Genomic DNA, 23,898 nt, shown 5'->3' with positions numbered 1-23,898 from the left:
CCTGTTTTTATTTCAGGTTCCCAGTATCTGCAGTATTTTGATTTTAGGGTAGCTAATTCATCTCATTAGCGGGCACTTAAGGTCAATTTTCAGAGGTCCAGATCCCCGCAGGTGGCAGGAGTCTGGGAACTGCCTAGAGGCCGCCTCCCAGCAGACGACTGGGAACTGGGTGTGGAGTGTGGGGCGGTGGGGGCAGCACTCTAGGCAGGCTAACAAGTCCTCGCTGACTGCCTGGATTCTGCTGCAGCTGCAGGAAGTCCCGTGGAGGGGTTCGCACTCCATGTGGTGGCCCAACTGCTGGATTTGTTTTTGGTTTGAAATCTCAAAAGGTTGGAAAGAGGGTGCCTTCCATTCTGAGGTGATTACTCCCTCATTTACCTGCCATGGCATCCTGCTCTTGCTTTCAAGCTGGAGGGCTCATGCTTCGAGAATCCACTGCTGTCCTTAATTGCAAAGTGAGCCCACCCTTCAGCCATTAATTGACCAATTGAGGAAAATCACAGGTGAGTGACTGTATCCCACACATTGCAGCTTCTGACCCTGATTTGAGTCTGATGGTGGTGCTCAGAAGCCCACAGAGAAAATCCTGGCCACGGTTTCTGAATTTTTGCAGAGCTCTGCTCATTAAAATCCAGCGCTTGAGCAGAGGAAGATTAAAGCATCTGATTTTGTGGTGTGACATCAACTGAAGAGTTCTGCTATCTCTTCTTTCTCACCACGCCGCTCTGCAGCCTGCCAGCCTAACCTCCAGTGGATATTGTGAGCTTCAAGACTGGTTGTTGCCTATATGCTGTAATCTTCTGGCCTGGTAACTTCAGCCCAGTGATTAAGGGTAAATTTATAATCTAAATCAAGGAAACCTCCCACCCCTCCCATCCCTGCCTCCCCTCACCCCCCTCCCCCACCAACCTCCCTCCCCCCACTCAAATAAGTAGAAAATCTGGATAAAAAGAATTTTGAAAAAAGCAAAAGAAAGCGGGTAAGTAACATTTTCTGTGGGTTAAGTATTAAAAGAAATGTTGTTTAGTTTAACAATGTCTATTGTTCTCTCCAAATTGAGGATTTAATTGTGTTGTTACTGTTGTGACCAAACTCCTTAGGAGTAATTTTAACTTTTGGCATTGGAGTAAAGTAGGTAACATTGGATCTACTGCCCTGTCTGCTTTTCCTTACCATTGACATCAATGCAAACCAGAACGTGTAACGAGTGGCCAATATTGCTCGTTGTACACCACTGCCAAAAGCGGAACTTCACTTTGTGCCATTTCTTTCAATCTTAATTTTGTGCTCAATCCTCATGAGGGAAGTGCTGCAAATAGAACTTTTTCCAGCATCCCATGTTTCCATCTACTTTCAATCAGACCCTGTCTGTCTCTAATTGATGATGGCTTCTCAGTTTCATACATGCTCAGAGAATTCAAGTGAGTTTTTTTTTCACTGTCATCGGAATTCTTGGATACACCATAATGATGATTTGCATTTTCTTTATCCTTTATAACAGGGTTGTCCAAAAGACATCGTTGACAGGTGTGGCTATAGGGACACTGTTTTAACCAGATACACTAATTTAAGTATTAAAAAAGCCTTATATAGACTCAAACAATAAAGTGAATATACTTCATGTGCAGATACTTACTTAACAAAGACTGATCACCATTTTGTATCCAATGAAGTCAAATATTGTAATATGGGTTCTTTAGCTGACTCAATGATAAGATCTTGAGACTTGTATATTTAAACATGAACCGTTTATTGTTAATCTTTAATAACTTACAGATCCATTTGTGTCGTCTCTGAAACTTGTTTATTCAGGTCTCAAACAGCTTGGGTCATTGAAGACTTCAGTTTATCGTGCATTTTCAAAGGTATATACTCAGCTTGAATCTTGTGCTTTAAATCTTCCAGTTCTGCTCCGATGCTACTTTTGAGTTACCTCAGATAGCTTTCCTTCACTCATAGAAATTTGCATCCTCTGCACTGCCATCTGTCTCGCTCACTCTGAGGTCTTTTGGCTCCTTCTCTCTGGGGTTTTCTGTCACCCTCTCTTTGGGAACTTCTGTTGCCATCTCTCTGCGTTCTCTTGTTGCCCTTGGCACTTTCTTGGGAGTTGTCCTCTCTCTGGGGTGTTTTGTTGCCCTCAGTGCTTTATTGGGGGTTTAAAATATCTATCAAAGCCTTTTAATATCTCACCAAATGTGGTCAAGTATGGATCTATATGTTGGTTGCAGAGTACTTCACCAGCAAACGAACCAAAGATAAATAAAAGCTTGTCAACTTAGCCTTCCTCTGATTCCTTATTTAATCCTGTACTTCTCCTGTACATTAAAAACTGCCTTCTCCAAGACTCCTACTCTTCGTTCTGCTTTAGCCCTTTCCATAGCACAAATGCATCTGGCTCTACTAACTTGCAGTGCATGACCATTTTTTTGTCTTGTAATCACCACTTTAAATGCCATTACCCCTTTAAGACAGCGTGTGCAGTAACTATTTTAAAAAAATACTTAGGCTGTCGCTGTAGCTGCCGGCTCTGTTACTGTGATTTTCCTGTGCTTTTCTGATTTTGGCAGGCTCTCTGATGATCATGTGTTTCTTTTTAAAAAAAAACTTATTAAACTTCAACATGTCTTTTTGGGGTAATTATCTCCCCTTTCTTTTGAACTGTGCAGGTCCTTTGAACCTTGCGCCCTGGGTGTTTCAGCGGGAGAGCTTTTTTTTTTAACTTAAAGCTACAAAGCTTCTTTCTGTTTGCTCAAATTGTTTTTCTTTTGAAACCTTCAGAACAGCAGCAATTCTTTTTTTATTTAAACTCTACAGGGACTTTTCTCTTATTTTTAACTGTGCACTGCAGTTTTTCCTCTTTACTCTGCCAGTTTTTTTTTTACTGGTTTTTTGAAACTTGCCTTCCAGCTTCCCTATGGTTCTGCTGAGCTGTGGGATTGCCACCTATTCTATAGTGTAAGTACAGTTTCAACTTTTCTTTTTATTTTTGCTCACCTATATCTGACCGTATTTCTTAACTCTGCATCACTTAGGATCTTGCATTTTTGCTTATCCGTCTCTGTGATCTGACCAGGCTTGTTTTCCTTTTAACTCTGTGTCAATCGGGGGTCTTGCAATAAACTTCCAATCATTCTGGTGGATTCAACAACTGCTAAGGTTACAACAAAGCTTCTGCAATTGTTCCTTCTTAGGTGCAAGTTTTTCCAGTTCGGCATCAGCTGCTTTTAGTGTTTCATACCTTGGGTTACTGTTCTGGGTTCATGATTTAAAATGCTGCCATCTTTCATGTCACCACTCATGTGATATCTTTTAGGAGCTCCCACTGCTGCCAACCATGTTGCATTAAGGTACGCATTGATGTCTCAACGATGCAATCTTGAGACTTGTACATTTAAACATGAACCGTTTATTGTTAGTTTTTAACTATTTACAGATCGCAGGTTACTGTCATGAATGGTGCTGTTACCTCCATGCAGGCTGGTTCCAGAGTCTTCTCTCTGGACTGTTCTCTCAGTCTATTACCATGTGACTCTATACATTATACCATGGGTGGTACTATTCCCCAGTACAATATGAACCTTTGCTCTGCCAAGGACCTTTACATTACAATTGCATGCATAAAATATCATACAACATAAAGTACTCACAATGATCAAAATACTCCCTAATACTCTAGGTGAAATCTTTTTTAAGGCTCGCAAGTTCTGCTTGCCATCTGGACAGCCAGCTAGAGACTAGCTTCACCTCTTTACAGAAAGGCCCGCCAAGCCACAAGCCAATCAGACAGTGGCGAGGTCAGCGGCAGTCCTTCCTCTGGAATGAAGACCCTGGGGAAGGCGAAAGTCTCGCCTTCTGAGAGCTGCCAGCCAATCGGAGGCTGACAGCTCGTGTGTTCAGCAGCACCACAGGGTGGCTGCTGCAGGGAAAAACACCTAACAGAGTCCCAGCATTGAGGAGTGACCCAGGCCATAGGAAAGTAATGTGAGGGGTGGGGGGGCTTCACAGATTGGGGATTGCGTGGTTTACGGGGGTCAGACACAAGGGCAGGGCGGTGTCTCTCAGTGCCTTGGTGTCTCTCAAGATTTAACAGAGATCCCACATCTGAATCCCTCCAGAAATGCTTCATAAACTGACACGAGGTGGGATTTTATTGGCCCGATGGGGTCTTGCCCACCAGTTGGAAAACTGGTGAGAAACCCTCATGAGTTCCGTAGTATCCTGCAGGCACTTAAATAGCCACCGTTGGGCCTTACCTGTGATTGAGGCCCTCGGATTCAGAGGTCCTGCCACCAATAACTGCTGGCCAATCAGAGGCCAGCAGCGCATGTTGCCAGCATCAGCAGCAGTGGTGTATACTGGCGGTACAGCACCCACCAGAGGCCTAGGATCGTCGTGGGACCCAGGCCAAAGGTGAGTAAAGGTGGGGTTGGGGACGCAGGGTTGGGGTTGTAGGAGAGGGGGGCAGCCAGGTCGGAGACAAGGGCAGGGATGTGGCTTTTAGCGGCCAATTCCTGCCTGATACCATGCCACTCGATCAGGCATAGAGTGCCTGACTATGAGGGTTGCACCTGGGAATCTGCTGGTAAACCCAGCAGGGTATGCTGGATGGTCTTTGAGAGGTGCGGGAAAGCCATACAGCCTCCATTTAATTCCTGAGCCACCATTAAATTGTGGTGGGCTCAGAGATATTGGTTTTCAACTGACTCATCAATGAGTATAATTGACATCCTGCCACCAGCGGCCAGGAATCCCAAGTCAGTCCCTTCCACCCTTCAACTTAATCAGGGGAGGTTTTGCTGCCACTGAGAGACTGGAGCGGGGCCTCTCCTGTGATTAAGTGGGCCCAGCCACCATGGCTCCAGCAGGGTTGGTATTTGGAGTCAGCTTTTAGAAAAAAATCATATGTTTGCTTACCTCTGTGACTGGAATGTGTCTCCTAGTCAATAAGATAGCTTTGAATCCTCTGTTGGATATTAGTCAATGTTAGGAATGCAAGAACAAGAATAGGGCATTGACAATCTTAAGCTTGTTCCACCATTCAATTAGACCATTGCTGATCTGTAGAACAATTGCATTTACCAGCCTTTGCTCCGTATCCCCTGATACCTTATCTAACAAAAATCTATCACTATCACTTAAAAATTTACTTTTGATCATCCTTTTTCATTTACCTTCAGCAGCTTCCTGACTCCTTTATTTGTGAGGTGGGCATGGCAGACACCAAACTCTGGAATGGATGAAAAGTTAGTGGGGTCTCATGTATGTCTTGAGACCCTAAATTGTATTTATTAATGAGATTCCTGTCCACTAATCAGGAAGGGTTAAAATTCCCTCTAAAGTGTCAGAAATTCCTAGCTGGATATTAAAAGGGGCAGGTTATGTGGGCAGGGGCAGGGTGAAGTTTCGGACAGGAAATCCAGAAGCCCAGGCTTCCCCACGTATTGTGGAAATAACTCCACAGCTTGCATCGTTTGATCTCGTCAGGTTCCCCACCATGAAGTTAGCCTACTCGGCAGGCTTGCCTTTCAGTTGGGAAAGGAGCACTTTGGAGCAGGCTGCAGGACCCAGGTAGATCTGATCCCCAATCCATGGGGTGGGTGAGGTGGGGATGGGATCTGATCCCTGACCCTGGGGTGTTTGTAATGGTGGTGGTGGTGGTGGTGGTGGTGGGGGGGGGGGGGGGGATGGTGTCTGAAGGGAGGGAACTCCTGATCCTCCTATTCCACAAGGAGTGTTGTAAAGTCACTTAGCTTCTCCCTGAATCTTTCCTTGCCTTCCTTCAGCTGCTGGGTTTCCCACAGCCTGGGAAACCTGGCTGGCTACAGTTAAACTTGTAAAACAGGCAAAATCAGAAGCTGCCAGTGTCATTGAAGTATTTAAATTGCTAAGGCATTTCCTGGGAGTGGGTTGGCTACCCATTCCTTGCCCCGCCTCCTTTGAGCCTGGAAGCTGGCAGGTCGGAAAAGGGTCGGGGTCAGGTTTGAAATTTTAAAAAATTTCAACCCAACTCAACCCCAGCCCATTCAATTTTAGGTGTTCAAATCCAACCCCTGATAGACATGCTATTAAATCCCCAGAAAATAAACATACCTTCAAAATTTCAACCCTCCTTCATGCTTTCTAATAGTAATAGTTTATTTTCATCTATATGAGTGAAAGAATATCCAGTATACCTGCACCTTCATATCCCACTAAACTTTTTATTTTGCTTATTTTCACAGGTAGTTAGCATGTATTCAGTCCTGATGGCATGGATACCCCCAGAGACTCCCTTCTCTGAACCCTTTAAATGGTTTGGTGGATTTTGATAACACTGAAACAGCAGCAAGGGATCTTGTCAAATCTGCAATCCCTTTCCCTTCCTGTCTTCAGCTCTCTGTTCCTCACAACTGTAGAAACACACAGTAATGCAGTCTCTGTTCTTTTCTCAGAGACCTGCTTCACCACAATGATCTGTTCAAAGACTGCCAAGCAGAAAACTGTTCCATTTGGAGGGAACCTTCTTTGTTTCCTCTCAAATACTTAGTGGCCTGAATGTTCCGTTTGGCATGTGGTGGGTGGGCCTGGCATGCCAACGCGTAAAATGATGCGTGGTGATGTCAGGCGTGCGTCCTGACATCATTGCGCATCATTCCGATCTTCAGTTTGGTGGGCGTGCACCGGAGTCGGCTGTGCACCCGCCGTTCTGTCAAAGGCCTATTAAGGCTATTAATCAACTAATTGAAGTATTTATCAGGGCTGTCAGAGCCCAGGCGGCCTTCGCATTTTTCATGGAACCTTATCCACCGGCAGGGTGAGGTTTCATGAAGGGTTTATTAATTTAATAAAATGTTTCATGTAAATTCATAAACATGTGGCATTGTCACATGGGGGGATATGTATGGATATATTTTTTTTATTTTTCACATTTTTATGACTTTTAATCTCCCTGAGGAAGCTCCGTGCCTCGGGGGGATTTCTGCACACTTTTGCACGTATGTGCAAAAGAGCGCAGGCCTCGACTCTCCCTCCTTCCCCTGCCAGCACAGGTAGCGCTGAACACTTCCGGGTTCACGTCTCGCTGGGCAGGCCTTAATTGGCCTGCCCATGCAAAATGGCGGCGCGCAGCCGATCGCGGGTGGCGATTGGGTCCCGCCCAGCCTGCCCAATGGGGAGAAAATTGTCCCCATTGTGTTCTGAACTGCCAAAAAGCACAGACAAAAGCTCAACACCATTGCAATTAGCTTTTTATTTACCCTTTGCTTCTTAGCTGTCCATCCCCATTACAACCTCAGGTAAAATGGCATTTCTTTGAACTTAATGATCTCATATTCAGGGAACCAATTAACCATCTTTCAGAATACTCCTCAGTCCACAGCACAAAGAGAACATCACAGAAAAAGAAAATACAGACATTTCCCAAAGCACCTTGGTTTTCACCTACTTTTACAGAACAATAATAGATGTCCCCAGAAGCTGGAAGAAGTTCAAACTAGTCATTTGAAACATTGTATACTTCTCTTTAAAAATCAGAGCTTTAAACAATAAATGGGGAAGCAATAACAATTGTCAAAAGTTTTCCAATTTAACTTACAATCCATGGCTCTTAACATGTTACAAATGAATAATTTTTCTTAGTATTCAACAGTTGACTATCAGTGTAGCCAAAACACTGAAATATGCATCCAAATCAAAATAAAAATGACTAAATATACAAGTACTTTTCTTACCTTGACAAGTTGGCAAGGGGCTGCTCCATTGACCATTAGACCTGCATTGAGCTCTCATTGCACCTTGCAGTAAATATCCCTTGCTACAGGTGAAGTTTACAACATCATTCAGATTGAACTGACTCCCGTTAGTTTTGCCATGAGCTGGGTTGCCTGGGTGACCACACGTGATTGCTGAAACAATTAAGTTTGAGGTACACAGTGTTAAGACAGGTACTAGAAAAAAGGACTTCAGGTCAAACAATTCGCAATTAAATATGTTTTATTTTCAAATTAATGTTTTAAGATGTATTGTACTGAGCTACTTGAAATAAATGTAATTGTTAGTACAACTAGACATGCAGTTATTTGTGAGCAATGATCATACTAAGAAATAGAAATTATACTTTCAGCTGAGATGACTTGAGATGATCTGAATAAGGAGTGAATAGATCGGATGCAATTTCGCCGCTGTTGAGCTCTCATGAACTTTAAATCCCACAAAAATATATTTACTCAGTGCATTTTCTATTGTCTACGCTGTCTGTCTTTAAGGCTTGTCTGAGTGAGTTTTTAAAAATCTATTAAATGTCAGATTTATGTAACTAATGTATTGAGTGTACTAATTTGATACTGGTATCTGCATTGACATGGGGCTGAATTTTACTTGCCCACACTGGGCGTGTTTTTGGCAGGAGGGAGGCACGTAAAATAGGGTGGATGCCAAGCCCACCACCTTCCCACCCACCCCCAACCCCCCCGCGAGCTTAGCCCCAAAACCGTAGGTGGGCAGGTGCTGAAATTGGCAGCCCACCCGCCATATGTAAATAATTAATTAAGGGTCAATTCAGCTTGTCAACAAGCCAATTGACCCTGATAATACGCTGCCCACACCGTAACATGGTTGGTATGGGCAGGCCGTTTTTTCAAAAATAGATTTTAAAAGGGAAGCAAGGGGGTACTATCTTGGGGGATGGGGGTGCCTTTGTGCATCAGGGCAACCTCCCACTAAGATAGTTACCCCAGCACTGCCTTCCTACCCATTTACTCTCCAAAACCCAACCCTGCCACTCTCCTCCTTAAGCTGGCCAAATCCTCCATGCCCAATACCTTGGACTTACCTCACTCCAGGATCCATTAGGCCTTCTTCTTGGGACTGGTTGCAGTCCTGGCAGTGCCCACTACTGAACTCTTGGTGCTGCTGGAAGTGATGGAACTGCTGGCCAATCGGATAGGCCAGCAACTCCCGAGGGCAGGACTTCCCCCCAGTGAGGGGCAGAATTCCCAATATGAGCTAAATTAGCCGACCTGCAGTGTATTATGGAGTGTATTATGGTTGCAGGGGGCCTTGCACAGAGCGAGTTGGCTTTTTAGCTGACTTTTCTTGTTGGGGGGGTTCAGGTGGATGAGCCTTCCGCCCTCCCCCGTAAAATGCAGTCCATGGTGTGATCAATTGCATTCGATACATTGCTGGCTCTCATTGCTCAGTATTCCCGGAAATGGGAGTCTTTGTGCACACATGTTTAAATAAAGACTTGAAGGAGAAGATTAACTCTGTTTCTCGCTTCACAGATACTGCCAGACCTGCTGAGTATTTCCAGCACTTTGTTTTTATTTTGGATTTCCAGCATCTGCAGTATTTTGCTTTTATTTAAATAAAGGCAGCTCTGCTCATTGATGTTGGAAAAAAGTTAAATTTTCAGTGCTACTATAAAGCAAACTGTCTTATCACCTCAATGAACAATGAATTACCTGGGATCTTTCGAAACTTCAAAAGTCAAGTTTGTAAACAAAAGGCTGCATTGTTATATTGCAGGCAGCATAAGACAAAAAGGGGTGCGACCAGCCTCTTGAGGTGAACTACTCAAAGCTGTACCTTTCAATCCATTGGAAATCGCATTGAAATCTAAACTGCATACAAGCATCCAAACTTTATTCCACATTAAGTTATTAACAGACATCAAATAATAGGTGTAACTCATGCACTTTGTCTGAAATTTAGAAAACAAATACGCAGAATCTTTTTAAGGGTCTGGGTAGGTGGACTTTTTCTCCACAATTTTTAACTAGGCTTCCCTGTGATTTTATATTTTTAAGCATTATATTAAATCTGTTCATATCTGGAGGGTGTCTCAAAGCATTTCACATGCATGGAATGACTTTTAAAGTCACCTACTTACTATAAATGGGTGCAAAACCTAGTCTATGGCTCATCTTCTAGGCTCTTGATAAATCAACAGAAGAGCAGCTAGACTCTTTCGACGAGTGTCCATTCAACATGGATTTTGCTATCTTGATTATATTGACTGATTTTCTGTGTTGCTAATGGTGAGGGTGCACCCAAGATTGTAGGCACCCTTCAAGAACCAGGACCGGGCTTTAAAATAGTCCACTCAATTGCCTGAGCTGGCACTTTATTCAATAGTGCAGACTCTACACATGGGCACTTTAAAAAGATGAGCAGTAAACTCTTTAAATATGCCAATGGATGGTTTTTGTTGCAAGTTGCAATTCCTTATTAGGAAATCAAAAATCTCAATGTTTAAAGAAATCCTTGCAAGCACAAAGAAGGGTAGAAGTAACCAATATTTTAAGTTTCAATACAATTTATTCAGATTGATAATGACACCATTCTTTAAATTAATCCTTATCTACTCCTCGTATGGAGTCAATAACTTAGACACTGCATCCATAAGTAAGGACAAATACTCTGGGTCTAATAAAATGGCAACCTGTCTTCCAAAATTTATAAATATCCATGAGTCAAGTTGCACAATTTTAGAAAACCCAGGTATGGTAAAATGGGCAACCAATCCATTTTGCACAATCTCCAAAGACCAATTTCACTCCTTAGGAGTCTATTTTAACTTGCACTTTGGGCAATGGTGTAAAAAAGCTAATTGGCCATTTCTTATTCAGTACACCCATCCTGTTTTCTTCTCAATAATGGAAAATAAAATCAGGCAAGGGTGTATAATGGGTTAGTGATTGCTAACACTTGCTTAACACCATGTCCAGAAGTTAACATCATCCTCATGACTTATGAGTTTGGTGATTGTTAAGCCAGTCGAGAGACACAAAATAGGAATTATTTTGGTGCTCTGATTACCAAGGTTTCTGATAGTAAGGATAATAAAAGTCCTATGAACACTCACATAGTACAAAGCTGTAACAATTAGCATCTCTATTCATTGCCATAAAAACAGAAGGAATAAGACTCAGATTTCTAAAAGCAGATGACATTAATCTTCATTGCACCAAAGGAAAGATACTTACGAACACAGACTGCCGGCTGGCCTGACCACTTATGGTCCTGTTGGCAAATTCTCACAGAGGAGCCAACAAGACGGAAACCTGGATTGCATTGATAGACAACGGTGTCACGATAACTAAAGCCATCTCCACTGATATGGCCATTTACAATTGGATCTGGAGAGCCACAGTGACCAGCTAAATTAGGGTGCAGAAAAGTAGGAAGCAGGTAAGTCAACAGCCACCAATATTTTAACATTAACAGATAAGAATCATTGATAAAGTGACCTCTAAGAAATGCAGCCTAATCCTCAAGGGATGCAGGCACATAGCAAAATACTACAATTACAGGGTGAAAATCTGAGGAACGGAAACACCGAGTTAGCCTGGAATTTATCACACAAAATAGGACATGCTGTGTGTGTCAGGAACTAAACTATCACACTTTTCGGATTTGAAAAAAAAATTGGTATAACTGGATATAAAGATAGATCAAAAAATACCAACTTCTCCCAAAAATGGCAGCCTACACAACGTCATGAAAAGAAATGTAACATTAAGATACACACAATTTTTTAGTAATGCAATGTGAAATGTCGTTTTACTTTTGGAAGAGCACATGCAAACTATAAAGCAAATCAGCTGAATCATGATCATAAGGGCACAGTATTATGGAGGTAACTGTCTGATTTCATGCTCCTGGCAGGAAGGCTCGCTTGCTCAAAGTACATATTAGAAGTTGGATGTGTGCTTTGATAATTTCTCACCATATAAATGAATAGCCAGGAGTTATGCAGCGTGTGCACATGAATTTTTAATACGGGCTATCAGTGGGCTCTGGGCACTGAATTGGAACACTGTGTCTTAGAAAACACAATTACCTGTACCAGCTGTAAAAAGATGCAAAGGAATGCATTTTTCTTTCCATTTTGGTCATCCAGTTTTAGAATGATACAGTCTTAGTCCAAGTATGATGTGGGTTAGGTAAAACTTATTATTTCCTTGTACTTTGCTTCAATAATGTAGCTTACCCATGACCCACACATGCCCTACTCCGACAACAGCAACTCTTAATGCACCAAGTAAATTTGTCAATCTTAACACCTGCCATCTTTGTGGCTGCATGGAGTGATACTATAAATTTAAAGGCATAAGAATATAAGTAGTAGGAGCAGCATTAAACCATTCGGCCCTTCAAGCTTGCTCCACCATTCAATATGATTATAGCTAATCTTCTGTCTCAACTCCACTTTCCTACCTGCTCCCCATACTCCTTGATTCCCTTGATCAGAAATCTATCCTTCTCAGCCTTGAATATACTCATCGATGGAGCGCCCAAAACTCTTTAAGAGTAGAGAATTCCAAAGATTCACAACCATACGGGTGAAGAAATTTCTCCTCATCTCAGTTCTAAATGATCGATCCCTTACCCTGAGGCTGTGCCCCCATGTTCTAGGTTCCTCAGTGAGGGGAAAACATCTCTGAGTGTCTACCTTGTCAAGCCCCTTCAGAATCTTGCATGATTTAATGAGGTTGGGTCTCATTCTACTAAGCTCCAGTGAATATAGGCCCAATTTACTCAGCCTCTCATCATAGGATAACCCTCTCATTCCAGTAACCAATCTAGTGAATCTTTGCTGTACTCTTTCCCATGCAAGTATATCTGACATCTGTAGAAGAATCCATGCTTAAAAGGAACTATGTTCAAACCTCCTAAATACATAGCACTTTAGACTTTTACATCCATGACAGATAAAAGATTTCCATCCCATCAGTCTGAGCTTTACTGAAATTCTGATCTCAAAGCTTGGATGTCAATATTTCTACTTGCTGCATTACTTTTTACTATACAGTGATATTAAATACATACTATTGCTGTGAGATGGACTTGATATCCTTCAGTTGCAGGTGTCAGTTGTCTATGATACATACCTAGGCATCTGGTTTCCACTCCACTCCACAGTCCATTTACTTGGCACTCTCGAACATGAGATCCAGCCAGTGTGTACCCAGTATTACAAGTAAAGATTGCAGTCGCCCCATATGTCTGTAGTGTCCCAATCTTATTGCCATTTGGTGGGGAAGGGAGATCTCCACATGAGACAACTGGTTTAAAAAAAGCCATATAATTAAGAATAGAACTCACTAAAGCTGTTCTAATTTTTTCTAGTTCTTATCTTGTGGTCAAGTGTAGCAACTTCTGGTATTAGGACTCATACTTAAAAGTTTCAAATGAACATCCATTGATCATTCTTTTTTTCCCCGGGTGTATTTTCAATTCAGAAACTAAATATGATAAGGCAATGAATGCCAACAAGTTGTTTGATTGTGGGGAAATCACACAAAAGGCTGATCCTTACAGCACTCAACATCCATATGTACACAGGCTACAGCACAGGTCACTAGATAGTAATCAAGAGCAGAAATCCTAATTGATTTCTCCCATACTAGTCAATTGTAATGTCCCTAATGTTACCTAGGCAACGGTCAGATACAGACCAAGGATTAAAGTTGGGATCGTCCTGGCCTGTGTGGCTCAGTAACACACCATTTTGTGAAGTCATAGCTTGAATGATTCTTAAACAACACCTTTGAAAGAAGGGACATTTTTTAAAAATCAAGAAAGGAACAAAAAAAGGCCTAGAGATGAATGCATAGGGAATGGCACAAGCACAACATCCACCTTTTACTATTAATCAAACAACAAATAATATTCATAATGGTCTCTTTGGCAAAGTGAAGACATCTTAGGCATTGCTTCTCAGTGAAGTTAATAGAAGAGAGCTCTCCCTCAATACCTGCTGTGGGTGTGGGTGTCTGTGCCGTGCTCTCCTCCTCCCTTTAGGCGCAGATACTCCTGCTGTCTGCTGTCTTCCTTGCTACTCCACCACATCCTCCAGCCCCAAAGGCAACCAAACAAGGTAACCCATGACTGCAGCTAAACTATCTATGAGGCTCCAACAACAGAGCAACGTGGGCAGAATTTTTCTCTCTTTACACAAAGTGAAAGCTTCCAGAGTGGAAAAAAAAATCACTCCAATAAATAGTCAGCAGCCTGATATAACACACTAGCAAATAAACTCTAAGTTCTACAAACACCTTTAAACAGCTCGGGTGAGGGATCCTTCGTGCCAGTTAGCACCATGTGTTGCTGATTGAGTTCTGCACATGGAGCATCGGGCACTGGGATTTACCAGAATCAGAAACAGGTCCTGCAAGAAGCATGGAATTCTAATTTGAATAACTGATCCAACTTTTTACATATTTCTGATGGGCACATCTCATACCAATTGAGTACACCAAAGGCTGGATCTTCCCCACGTTGTGGGGGAAGTTGCAGTGCAGGCGTGCAAGTGGCGTGCCTCCGATCGGCACCCCCAATTGGGGGCGCGCTGCCATTTTACGTGGGCTGGCCAATTAAGGCCCGCACAGTGTGGCGTCCGCATGGAAGCACCATGCGCTCCCTGTGCGGGCGGGGGGGAATCCTGAAACCCAAGAGTGCGCTCTTTCGCGCATGAAAGAGCGCACTCATCCCCCTGAGGCAAAGTGAAGCCTCAGGGAGATCGGCTCTACAATAAAAAATATTAAGAATAGAAAAATAAAATCATTGACACGTTCCCTCATGTGACACTATCACATGAGTTGGGACATGTCCATAACTTTTTAAAAAACTTTAATTAAATTTTTAAAAACCTACATGAAACCTCATCCCGCTCGTGGATGAGGTTTCATGCTTTTTCTGAAGTCCGCCAGGGCTCCTGGCCTGCCCGCCAACCTTAAGGTTGGACGGGCAGGTCCATTAATTACTTCAATGACTCTGTCAATGGCCTCAATTGGCCATTGACAGGTCGGTAGGCACACAGCTGATTTTGCTGAGCCCCCGCCTTCCTGAAAATTTAAATGGGGCGCGGTGACCTCGGGAGTTCTGCTCGATATCATCCCGCATCATTTTACGCGTCGGCGAGTGGGTTCCGCCCCCCCGACGGGAAAATCCTGCCCCAAGTAGTTCTGATGGAAGATCCCAAGTCTGTTTCTCTCAATTCCCACTAATGCTGCCTGACCTGCTGATTATTTCTGACATTTTCGGTTTTCATTTCAGCTATCCAACATGCCCAATATTTTATTTTTCCAGCCACAGCAATTTCTCTGACATTTCCAGAGGGTAGTGTGCAAGCACTTCCTACCTGCTATAACGGAGATTAAATGGTTACTGTTCTATCAAATTTCTAGGTCTGGAAAGTTTCACTTACAGTGAAAAATCTCTCTTTAGAAGTCGGTTTCATGGAATCATAGAACGTAAAGCAGAAAAGAAGACCATTTAGCCTGTTGTATCTGTGCTGGCTGAAAGAGATAGCCCTATACTCCTGGTCTTTCCCAGAGATCAGCCATTTTCTCCTTTTCAAGTATATATTCAATTCCTCATTGTACATTGCTACTGAATCTGCTTCTACAACCATTTCAGGCAATGCAGTTCAGATCAAAAGAACTCACGGTGAAAAAATAAATTTCCTAATCACTCCTCCTGCTTCTGGAAGCAGTTCATTTTATTTCTTCTTTCAAAAGCTTTCATAATTTTGAACAGCTCTATTACATCTTCCCTTAACCTTCTCTAATCTAAAGGGAACAATTCCAGTCACTGATCTCTCTACAGAACCGAAGCCTCTCATCCCTTGCATCATTCCTGTAAATCTCCATTGCACCTTCTCCAAAGTCTTGACATCCTTTGGCTTCAGCATACGCAAATTGCATGAATACGAGACATTCATTTAATTCCTGTTAATGTATTAAGCTTACGTCAAGTCATGCATTTTAAAGCATTAAAGGCTCTATAATAAAATTGGCAGTTCTAACTACGTACGTGCTTCACAGAGATATCAGTTCAATTCACATAAAATGTGAATCAATGAATAACCATTGCGTCTAATAGAAAATTACAACTAAAGTGCATGGTTGTTTGTAAGTGATCAGTGATACAAATTCTGGCATATATACACTATTAATCTCAAATTGCACAATAATTTTTAAATAAAATCAAAATAATTTGCTCTTACTTTTGCAGTTCGCTTTTTCGTTGGATCCACTCCATGTGCCATTAGCCTGACACTGTATGACCTTGTGACCCCTTAAGTAATAGCCAGGTTTACAGCTCAACATGACTTTGGTGCCATATTCATTCACTGACCCATAAACGAGTCTCCTGACAACTTCTTTTGAAAGAACAGTCTCAACAGCAGGACATGACACAGCTGTGAAGAAAAGAGAAAACAAATAAAAGGTGATCTATTACTATTATATTCAACACTTATAATTAGCTCTACAAAGCCAAGGTTTATGGTGGCATTTCATTGTTGTCATTTCAAGTTTTGCCATACATGACAAGATGTCAACACAGGCTGACAGATCAGGCTGCAAGAGAAAAATCTGGACCAAATTGAAAACTTAAAACGGGCCAATATAGTCCCATTACAAATGTAAGACGCTTCTAGATACCTCCTGGCTTCTGCAGTGACAGTCTCTCATGGCAACATTTTTCGAAAGCTTTCTTCTGGGTGGAGGGAAAGAGCTTAGTTCTTGACCAATGAGGAAATTTAGGTTTTAGGTTGACTTGTTCCATTAAAAATAGCTCTCAGGTTGAAAAAGGCACATACTGCCTCTGTTCAGATCACTATTCTATATATTCCTTTAGTAAGCTGCATGTAATTTGTCCCAAAAGCTATAACAGCAAATATAGAAAATTAAAATAAAATGTGCTTGACATTTACTGATGAACACCCGATTTCTGATAGAACACATCTGTGATTTCTGGAAATTTAGTTGGACAGTATTTTGGTAGTATTGTGCTTGTGACATCCCAACTATCCTTTGACAGTCAAACAGTGAACGTCATAAGGGTCTGCATGGAATAGAGACTTGAGTCAATCAGTAAAGTCTTATGTGTGTTTCTTAGCCTAAGTGAATTTGATCCATAAAATGATAAAATAAATTCACCAATATTTTGTCAACAGCATACTGGCTCTATAAACCATAATGTGCTATGGCACTACATAAATTGGGAACACCCAGATTCAATCTCTATTAGCTGCTACATTGATCACATTTTGCAAGATGGTGGTGGGATGCCAAAATTGGTTTCAGTGACCAAGGGAGATGAAATGTTACCCAGAATTGCTGTTACTACTCATTATCCATATATGGACATTGGCTGAGACAGGAACAAAATTTGGCTATGATGCTTTCCTAATCAATTGTGTGCCTAAAGTTGCGGTGGAGATTCACACATGAAAAGGAGCAAGGATTTGAGGCACAGGAAAAATACGAATACCCATAGGACCAAAGGCAAGGACGCCCTCTGAATTATAGGGATAGCAAAATCAGTAACTCATTCTTTATAAAGCAATTTGTCATTTTGGTACCCCAATAAACAGAGGAAATCTTCCACCCCTATATCAGATGATATCACCAATTTCAAAATGGAGGAGAAGAGAGAAACAACAAACAGCAGTCTACAATCTGTCGAGGAACATGGGTAAAACAAATTTCAGCCATTATATGGAATCAGGTTCCCATTTGACTTTTGGAACATTGGTATCTTAGAAACCGAAACTTGAACTTCACTTTGAATAATGAATACAAGTGGATTCTTCATCAATGCTGACAACAATCATGAGACAATCAGACACTTGTGAAGAAGTACTGAAGCATGATTAAGATCCATTCAGATAACACTAAAGTGGTTATGTTTGTAAATGCTTTTCCATCAAGTGAGTTAAGCCAGTTTTTCTTTAGAATGTGAGGGGACTGAAAACTTATCAAAGAATGATATGTGGAGACAAATTAAAAAGTAAGCATGATTATGAAGAACACTAACAATGAAATATTCAAGCAATAAAAACAGAAAGACAGCAACAGGAAATTTCAGCAGGGTCAGCCTAGGAGACAGCTTGCTGAAGGGCCAGGTCTCCTGTGAGCTTTGCTGGGGAGCACAAAGATAAAGAATTCAAGGGTTCAGCTATGAGGAGAAAGTCGCTGGCTCACACAAGGTGGTTCTGGAAGGCTTGGCAAGGAGTTTCAAAAATATGGCTAAGGGTGCGGAAGAGTCTGTTTCCAGCCTGAGAGATGTCATCTCACACAACATCACCACTCTGTTGTCGACTCTGGAAAGTATGGTCAGCTCCAGAGCTGTAACTGGGCTTTCACAATAGGAGTCCATGTTTGTCCATTCTGCAAATTTGATGAAAGTTCACCCAGCAGCTAAACTGGCTTATGACTTCACATTGGAGGCAGATTGTTGAACCATACGGATTGCAACTTTCAAGTAGTCACTTATCTTCTGCAACTTGCTCTCCCACAGATGAGCGTAATTTCTGAGGACAAACCTTAAAGGAGTGTCAGTGGGGGAATGAGGGTGGTACATATTGCCGTCTCTTTAGGATGTCAGCATGTTAGCTCTTTCACCAACTCCTCAACCAATACTGTCCTGGTGCCAGAAAGTTGGCATGGCCAGACTGCCCTGGCAGCAGCTGAGGTACCATGGCCTCTGGCTAGATCTTCGCAAGGATTGAGCATCCTGAAGTTATCAGCCATGAGCATCTCGGAGCTACTTCTTAGAGGAAGAGTAGCCTTTCTGCAGCTTTGCTGAAATCACTATGGGATCAACTCAGAGGAGTAATTGAGAAATCCGCTAATACTATCTACCACAAGCCTACTTTCACAGGTCATATACGCTTTAGGATTCCTACAGCTCAACACGATATAAAATTGGCCTTATCAGCAACCTTGTAAATAGAGTCGGAGCCACTTCTTTCAGTCCTGAAAAGTGTGCAGTCTACCTCAATTACCTTGGAAGAGTAAAGTGTCTCAAAAATTTGAGCTATAGATGAAGTTAGTCATTTCACATTGCTACTACGTAGTAGCAGCACAAGTGGATACTGCTGTCAAGCCAAAAAGGCGTTCTCCATACCACACAGATGAGTAATATTGTATATGAATTTCAGTGTCAATGTGATGCCAGGATTATGGGACGTGCATCCCAATAACTACTGGATCATATCAAACAGCATGTCCCTTCGGCTGTTTGCAACAGGCAGTGTGCTGACCATACCCAGCCAGCCTGTGCTTGCAAAACTCAGAATATGGGGTAGAATTTTCTGCCTGCCGGGCAGGTGGGCGCAGCCCAATCTCCAGCGGGCGGGGAGCCAATCCCCGCCGGAGAAGCAGGCCCCGCCGCCATTTTAAGTTGGCCCGCCCAGCGTCTGGTTGGAAGCACTGTGCTGCCTCAGGGAGATCGCTGACACTTTTAAAAACATTAATAGAAAAAAAAAATCCTTAACATGTCCCCCTTATGTGACAATGTCACATGAGATGGGACATGTTCATAAATTACACTAAAACTTTATTAAACTGTTTAAATCCCTACATGAAACCTCATCCCGCCGATGGGTGAGGTTTCATGTTTTTTCTATTTGCCGCCGGGGCTCCTGGCCTGCCCGCCAACCTTAAGGTTGGACGGGCAGGTCCTTTAATTGTTTTAATGATCCTGTCAATGTCCTCAATTGGCCATTTTACATGTCGGCGAGTGGGCCCCGCCCCCTGCACACCGACGGCAAATTTCTGCCCATGGTGTCCAACATTAGATGTGATTTTGCGATTGGCAACACTTACTGAACAATTTCAAGTTTGCTAAGAACTATATTAATAAGCAATTTAAGATTAGCAGCTGGGCTCATAATGTAGATCAAACTTGTTTTATGAGACAGCCTTTTGGTAAAGCTGAGTTATTTGAAAACCCCAGGGGGAAACTTTAAACGACCGTCATAACCTATATTTTAAGTGGTGTGTTTGAGATGCAACTCTAAATTTAAGAATCAGACCACCAGTTTTTGAAGGGTTTTATATTAAACTAAAGGAAGCATTTTATTAATTTACACAAGTTAAGTATATACACATGACTACAAATGACTACTATCATAACTTTTAACAAATTCCCAAACTAATCTCCATTAAGGCAACAGCAACCATAGACTTAACCAGACACCAGGCAAAGCTTTTTCACCTTACAAATTCAAATGAGGTTCATTTCACCTTGGCTCCTGTGGAGTCAGTTGAACACTTACAGCTGCTTTGATCTTATATTTCCTCTGCTCTGCACACACAAAAACTGAAGTTATACCTAGCACAGTTCATTGAATATAAATTCTCATTGTATCACCAGCCTCTTTGAGCTGCACCTCTTTTAACAATAAAGCCCCTTTCATAGTAGCAATTTTATTAGTAATATAAACATATTGCTTGGTAACTGCTAGATAGGTGCCAGATTTCACCCCACTTCTTGAATGTTTTATTAAAAAAATGCTGTTCTCTACTTCTCTTACATCTCAAAACTAGTACACATCAATGCACCCAGACTGGCTGGCTTTAATCCAATTAAGACACGCCCATAGACTAAACCTCTATTTTAAAAGAAAAACATTTTCCAATAATATTATATACATTAGTAACTTCATGACACTTGCCAGACGTTACATATATTCATACACAGGTCCCTGTTCTCTTCAAGCAGAAAGAACATGTCCAGGCATTGTGCTATTTTCAATTAAACAAAAGCATGGTAGACAACTGTTCCCTGGACCAGAGTTAACTTGTCCAGTGAATGTGTGATGGCCTTGTGAGTGTGAGAGTTTAGAGTGGTGTGATGGTTGCCTTACCCTGATGGCACAGATGAAATAATTCATCCTCTTTCTGACTGACCACCACTGCCACAGCCTCCTAAGCCAGAGTATTGAGATTGCTGGGCCTCCTGCAGCCAGAGAGCGGGTTGAGGACATCATGATGGGCCTCCAAACGGTATTCCAGTGACAGGTCACTGAACTCTTCCTGGCCATGTCTTCACTGGAGCAGCCCTGGGCTGCAAGCGTTGAGAATTGTGCGCACGGCTGCAGGTTAGATATGGCACCTGGAGTGAGGAAACAATGAGGCAACAGCATGGCAGGTGATTCAGAGGCCCCCTGCCAGCATGACAGCGTGTTTCCTGTGGCTGCATAATTAATGACGCAGGAAGTGGATGATATGGCACGAAAACCTGCCACTGTGGCTGGCGGGTAAAACATAATTCTTCACGCGCACTACCACACTTAGTGCAAACCTGAAATGATTCTGCCCTTTATAAATGCAAGTCTTTATTTCTTTACTGTCTTTCTGTTGTTTCCACTGGTGGGGTGGGTCAGTAACCAGAGGACACCAATTTAAAATAACTGGCAAAGAAAACATGAGATTAAGGGGAATTTTGTTTTAGTTTATAATGCATGGGTGGTAAATGCATTGGAAGTAAATTTTATAGTAACTAGCAAAATTAAATATATACTTGAAAAGAACACTCTGCAGGGCTACAGGAGTGGCACTAACTACACAAAGCTCTTTCAAACAGCTGGCACTGACACAATGAGCCAAATAGCCCTCTTCTCTGTCGTAAAATTCTACGGGTCAAATTTTAACTTTCAGGCCAGCTGGCAGCGTGGGAGACGGACAGCTCTTCAGGAACCTGAAAGTTTCAGCGGCACGTATTAAGCCGGGCACTGCATTTACATTTGACTTCCAGGTTTCCCAATCAATTGGAGTGGGAATTTGTGACAATGACCCACATCAGTCTCTTTCAACTCCTATACTGAAAGGAAGCTTGTGAGGGTCGGCATTGAAGCATTGTACAAGTGTCAGGAGCAAACCAGGATCTGCATAGATGGAGTAACAAAGTTGAAAGACAGTACCATGGTTCTCAGAAGCATCACTGGTCAGCATTCCTCAGGCTGGAAAGGCCCATACGAAGATTCTGGCCCTCATGGACAGCAGGAAGAAGGGAGCCATGGAAAACAGGCAGGCTGTTATAGAGTTGACCTTCCAGGCAACTTTTCTTGGTGGACACATGTAACTTTATTTACAAGACAGCAGCAGCAACTACATGAGTGCCTCCAATTCTATACCAAAAAAAAAACTCCCTCCTAGAGGTTCCCCGCGCTGCTAACCCTTCGGTTTACACAGATCATGTGAATTTACAACACAGGATTATTCTTAAAGCTACAGTCCTACATTTATCAAAACTATAATTACTACATTCCTCCCCCTTTGATTTTTCTGTACATTTTGTATTTACGAGGATATTTACCTCATGACAAAACAACATTTACACAGCTCATGAAATTACGAGTTCAGTCTTTCAGGTGGTTTCCTGATCCGTGTGGAACATCATAGCTTCATGACTTCTGATTCTTTGATAGAAACCACATTCTCTGGAACTGCATTAGTCACAAGGGAGTTCAGTGTCTTCCACTCTGACAGAGACATCGGGCATGTCTATCCTTGGCTGAGCAACTTCAACAAGAACCACAGGTTCAGCAATGGTTACAGGTGGAACATCATTTTGTGCCTATAATGAACTGTTACTCCAGTGATACCTTTTATCTGGATTTCTTCACCTGTTTATGCTTTCAACTTGGCAGATGTTTGTTCCAAATTTAATTGTTGAGCACCTTTATTTAAATATCTGAAAGTGTGTTCTCCTATTACAGTGGCAGAAGCGCCCATGTCTACATCCATTTTTAAGGGTTTACCATTCACTTGCGCTGTGACTATAATTGGCTCCGTCCTCCCAAATTTCACATTGATGTTGAATAATGAATAAATGTCAGAATTGGTTGTGTCTGGCTCTTCTACACTATATACGTCATTGGACTTCAATTGTTGCCTGGAAGCCTGAGTAAATCTCACTTTTCAATGTTTCAATATATGTCTACTTCTGTGACAAAAATAACACTCTACCTTTTTAAATTGCCAATCGTTAGGAGTATGATCGTTTTCATGTTGATAAAAATTAGCTTTCAACTTTGCTGCTACGCTGTTTCCTCTCAATTTTCGATTAGCGAGGTTGTTTCCCACTTCGCGGCGGAGTCCAGACTTTTCGCACCACTTTTGGCTGATTGTTCCCGTCCAACTAGGAAAATGGCGCCATTTTGTGGCCCTTGAATTGCTTGTGAATTGCTTACAGCGCTTTCCACCGCAAGCGCTATTTCTAATGTTTTGTTAAAATCAAGATCCTTTTCAGCCAGCAATTTTCGTTGAATAGCATCCTCCTGCATGCCACAGACCAAACGATCCCTGAGTATATCATTCAGGGTTTCACCGAAATCACAGTATTCCGTTAGTTGTTTTAATTTTGCCACGTAGGTGGCAGTGATCTCCCCCGGGGTTCTGTTCTGTGAATTGAACCTGAACCTCTGCATTATGACTGAGGGCTTTGGTTGAAAATGGCGCTTAACGTGGTCTACTAATTCACTAAAGGTCTTCAAATCAGGGGTCCTGGGGGCTGTCAAGCTTTGAATTAAATTGTAGGTCTTTCTCCCACAAATATTCAGGAGAATTGCTCTCCTATTTTCCTCTCCTGTGATTTTGTTGGCTTGAAAGAAGAATGCAATACGTTCTATATAATGAGAACAGGCATTTGTGGCTGGTTCAAAGGGATCAATTCTGTCAAACTGGGGCATCTCGGATGAGTATATCTTCCTTTCTTTTTAATTATCTTAGATACTCACAATCACTGGGCAAGGTACAGCACTGGATCTGAATTATCCTCATTGCCAGTTTGTTAGAGAGTTCATCTTCCAGATAATTTTTCTTGGTGGACACATTTAACTTTATTTACAAGACAGCAGCAGCAACTACATGAGTGCATTCAACTCTATAACAAAAAAAGAACTCCATCCTCGAGGTTCCCCACACTGCTAACCCATTGGTTTACACAGATCATGCGATCTTACAAGACAGGGTTATTATTAAAGCTACAGTCCTACGTTTATCAAAACTATAATTACCACACAAGCAAGAAGGCTAGAAGTGGCAAAGAAGATCAGCAGGTGCCATGTTCCTAGTTACAGAGCTGCAAGAGCAGGAAATAGAGCAGAATGGCACATTC

At 42.2% G+C, this 23,898-nt stretch overlaps 1 protein-coding gene across 1 annotated transcript in view; it reads right to left on the bottom strand.

The window, feature by feature from the left end:
• The window catches only part of LOC144680673 (CUB and sushi domain-containing protein 1-like), a 2,611,816-nt gene that overhangs the window by 139,515 nt on the left and 2,448,403 nt on the right, over positions 1-23,898 (bottom strand). Inside the window, exons 51-54 of the mRNA XM_078541910.1 lie at positions 15,992-16,186; positions 12,873-13,046; positions 10,965-11,138; positions 7,710-7,883 (exon numbers count right to left, since the gene is read on the bottom strand). Of these exons, the coding sequence (XP_078398036.1) occupies positions 7,710-7,883; positions 10,965-11,138; positions 12,873-13,046; positions 15,992-16,186 (717 nt within the window). The remainder of the gene's footprint in view (positions 1-7,709; positions 7,884-10,964; positions 11,139-12,872; positions 13,047-15,991; positions 16,187-23,898) is intronic.

This window comes from Cetorhinus maximus, chromosome 5 (genome assembly GCF_964194155.1).
Source record: "Cetorhinus maximus chromosome 5, sCetMax3.hap1.1, whole genome shotgun sequence".
Lineage (NCBI taxonomy): Eukaryota > Metazoa > Chordata > Chondrichthyes > Lamniformes > Cetorhinidae > Cetorhinus > Cetorhinus maximus.
Note: the sequence above shows the minus strand (reverse complement) of the source record. Positions and strands in the feature narration are given on the sequence as shown.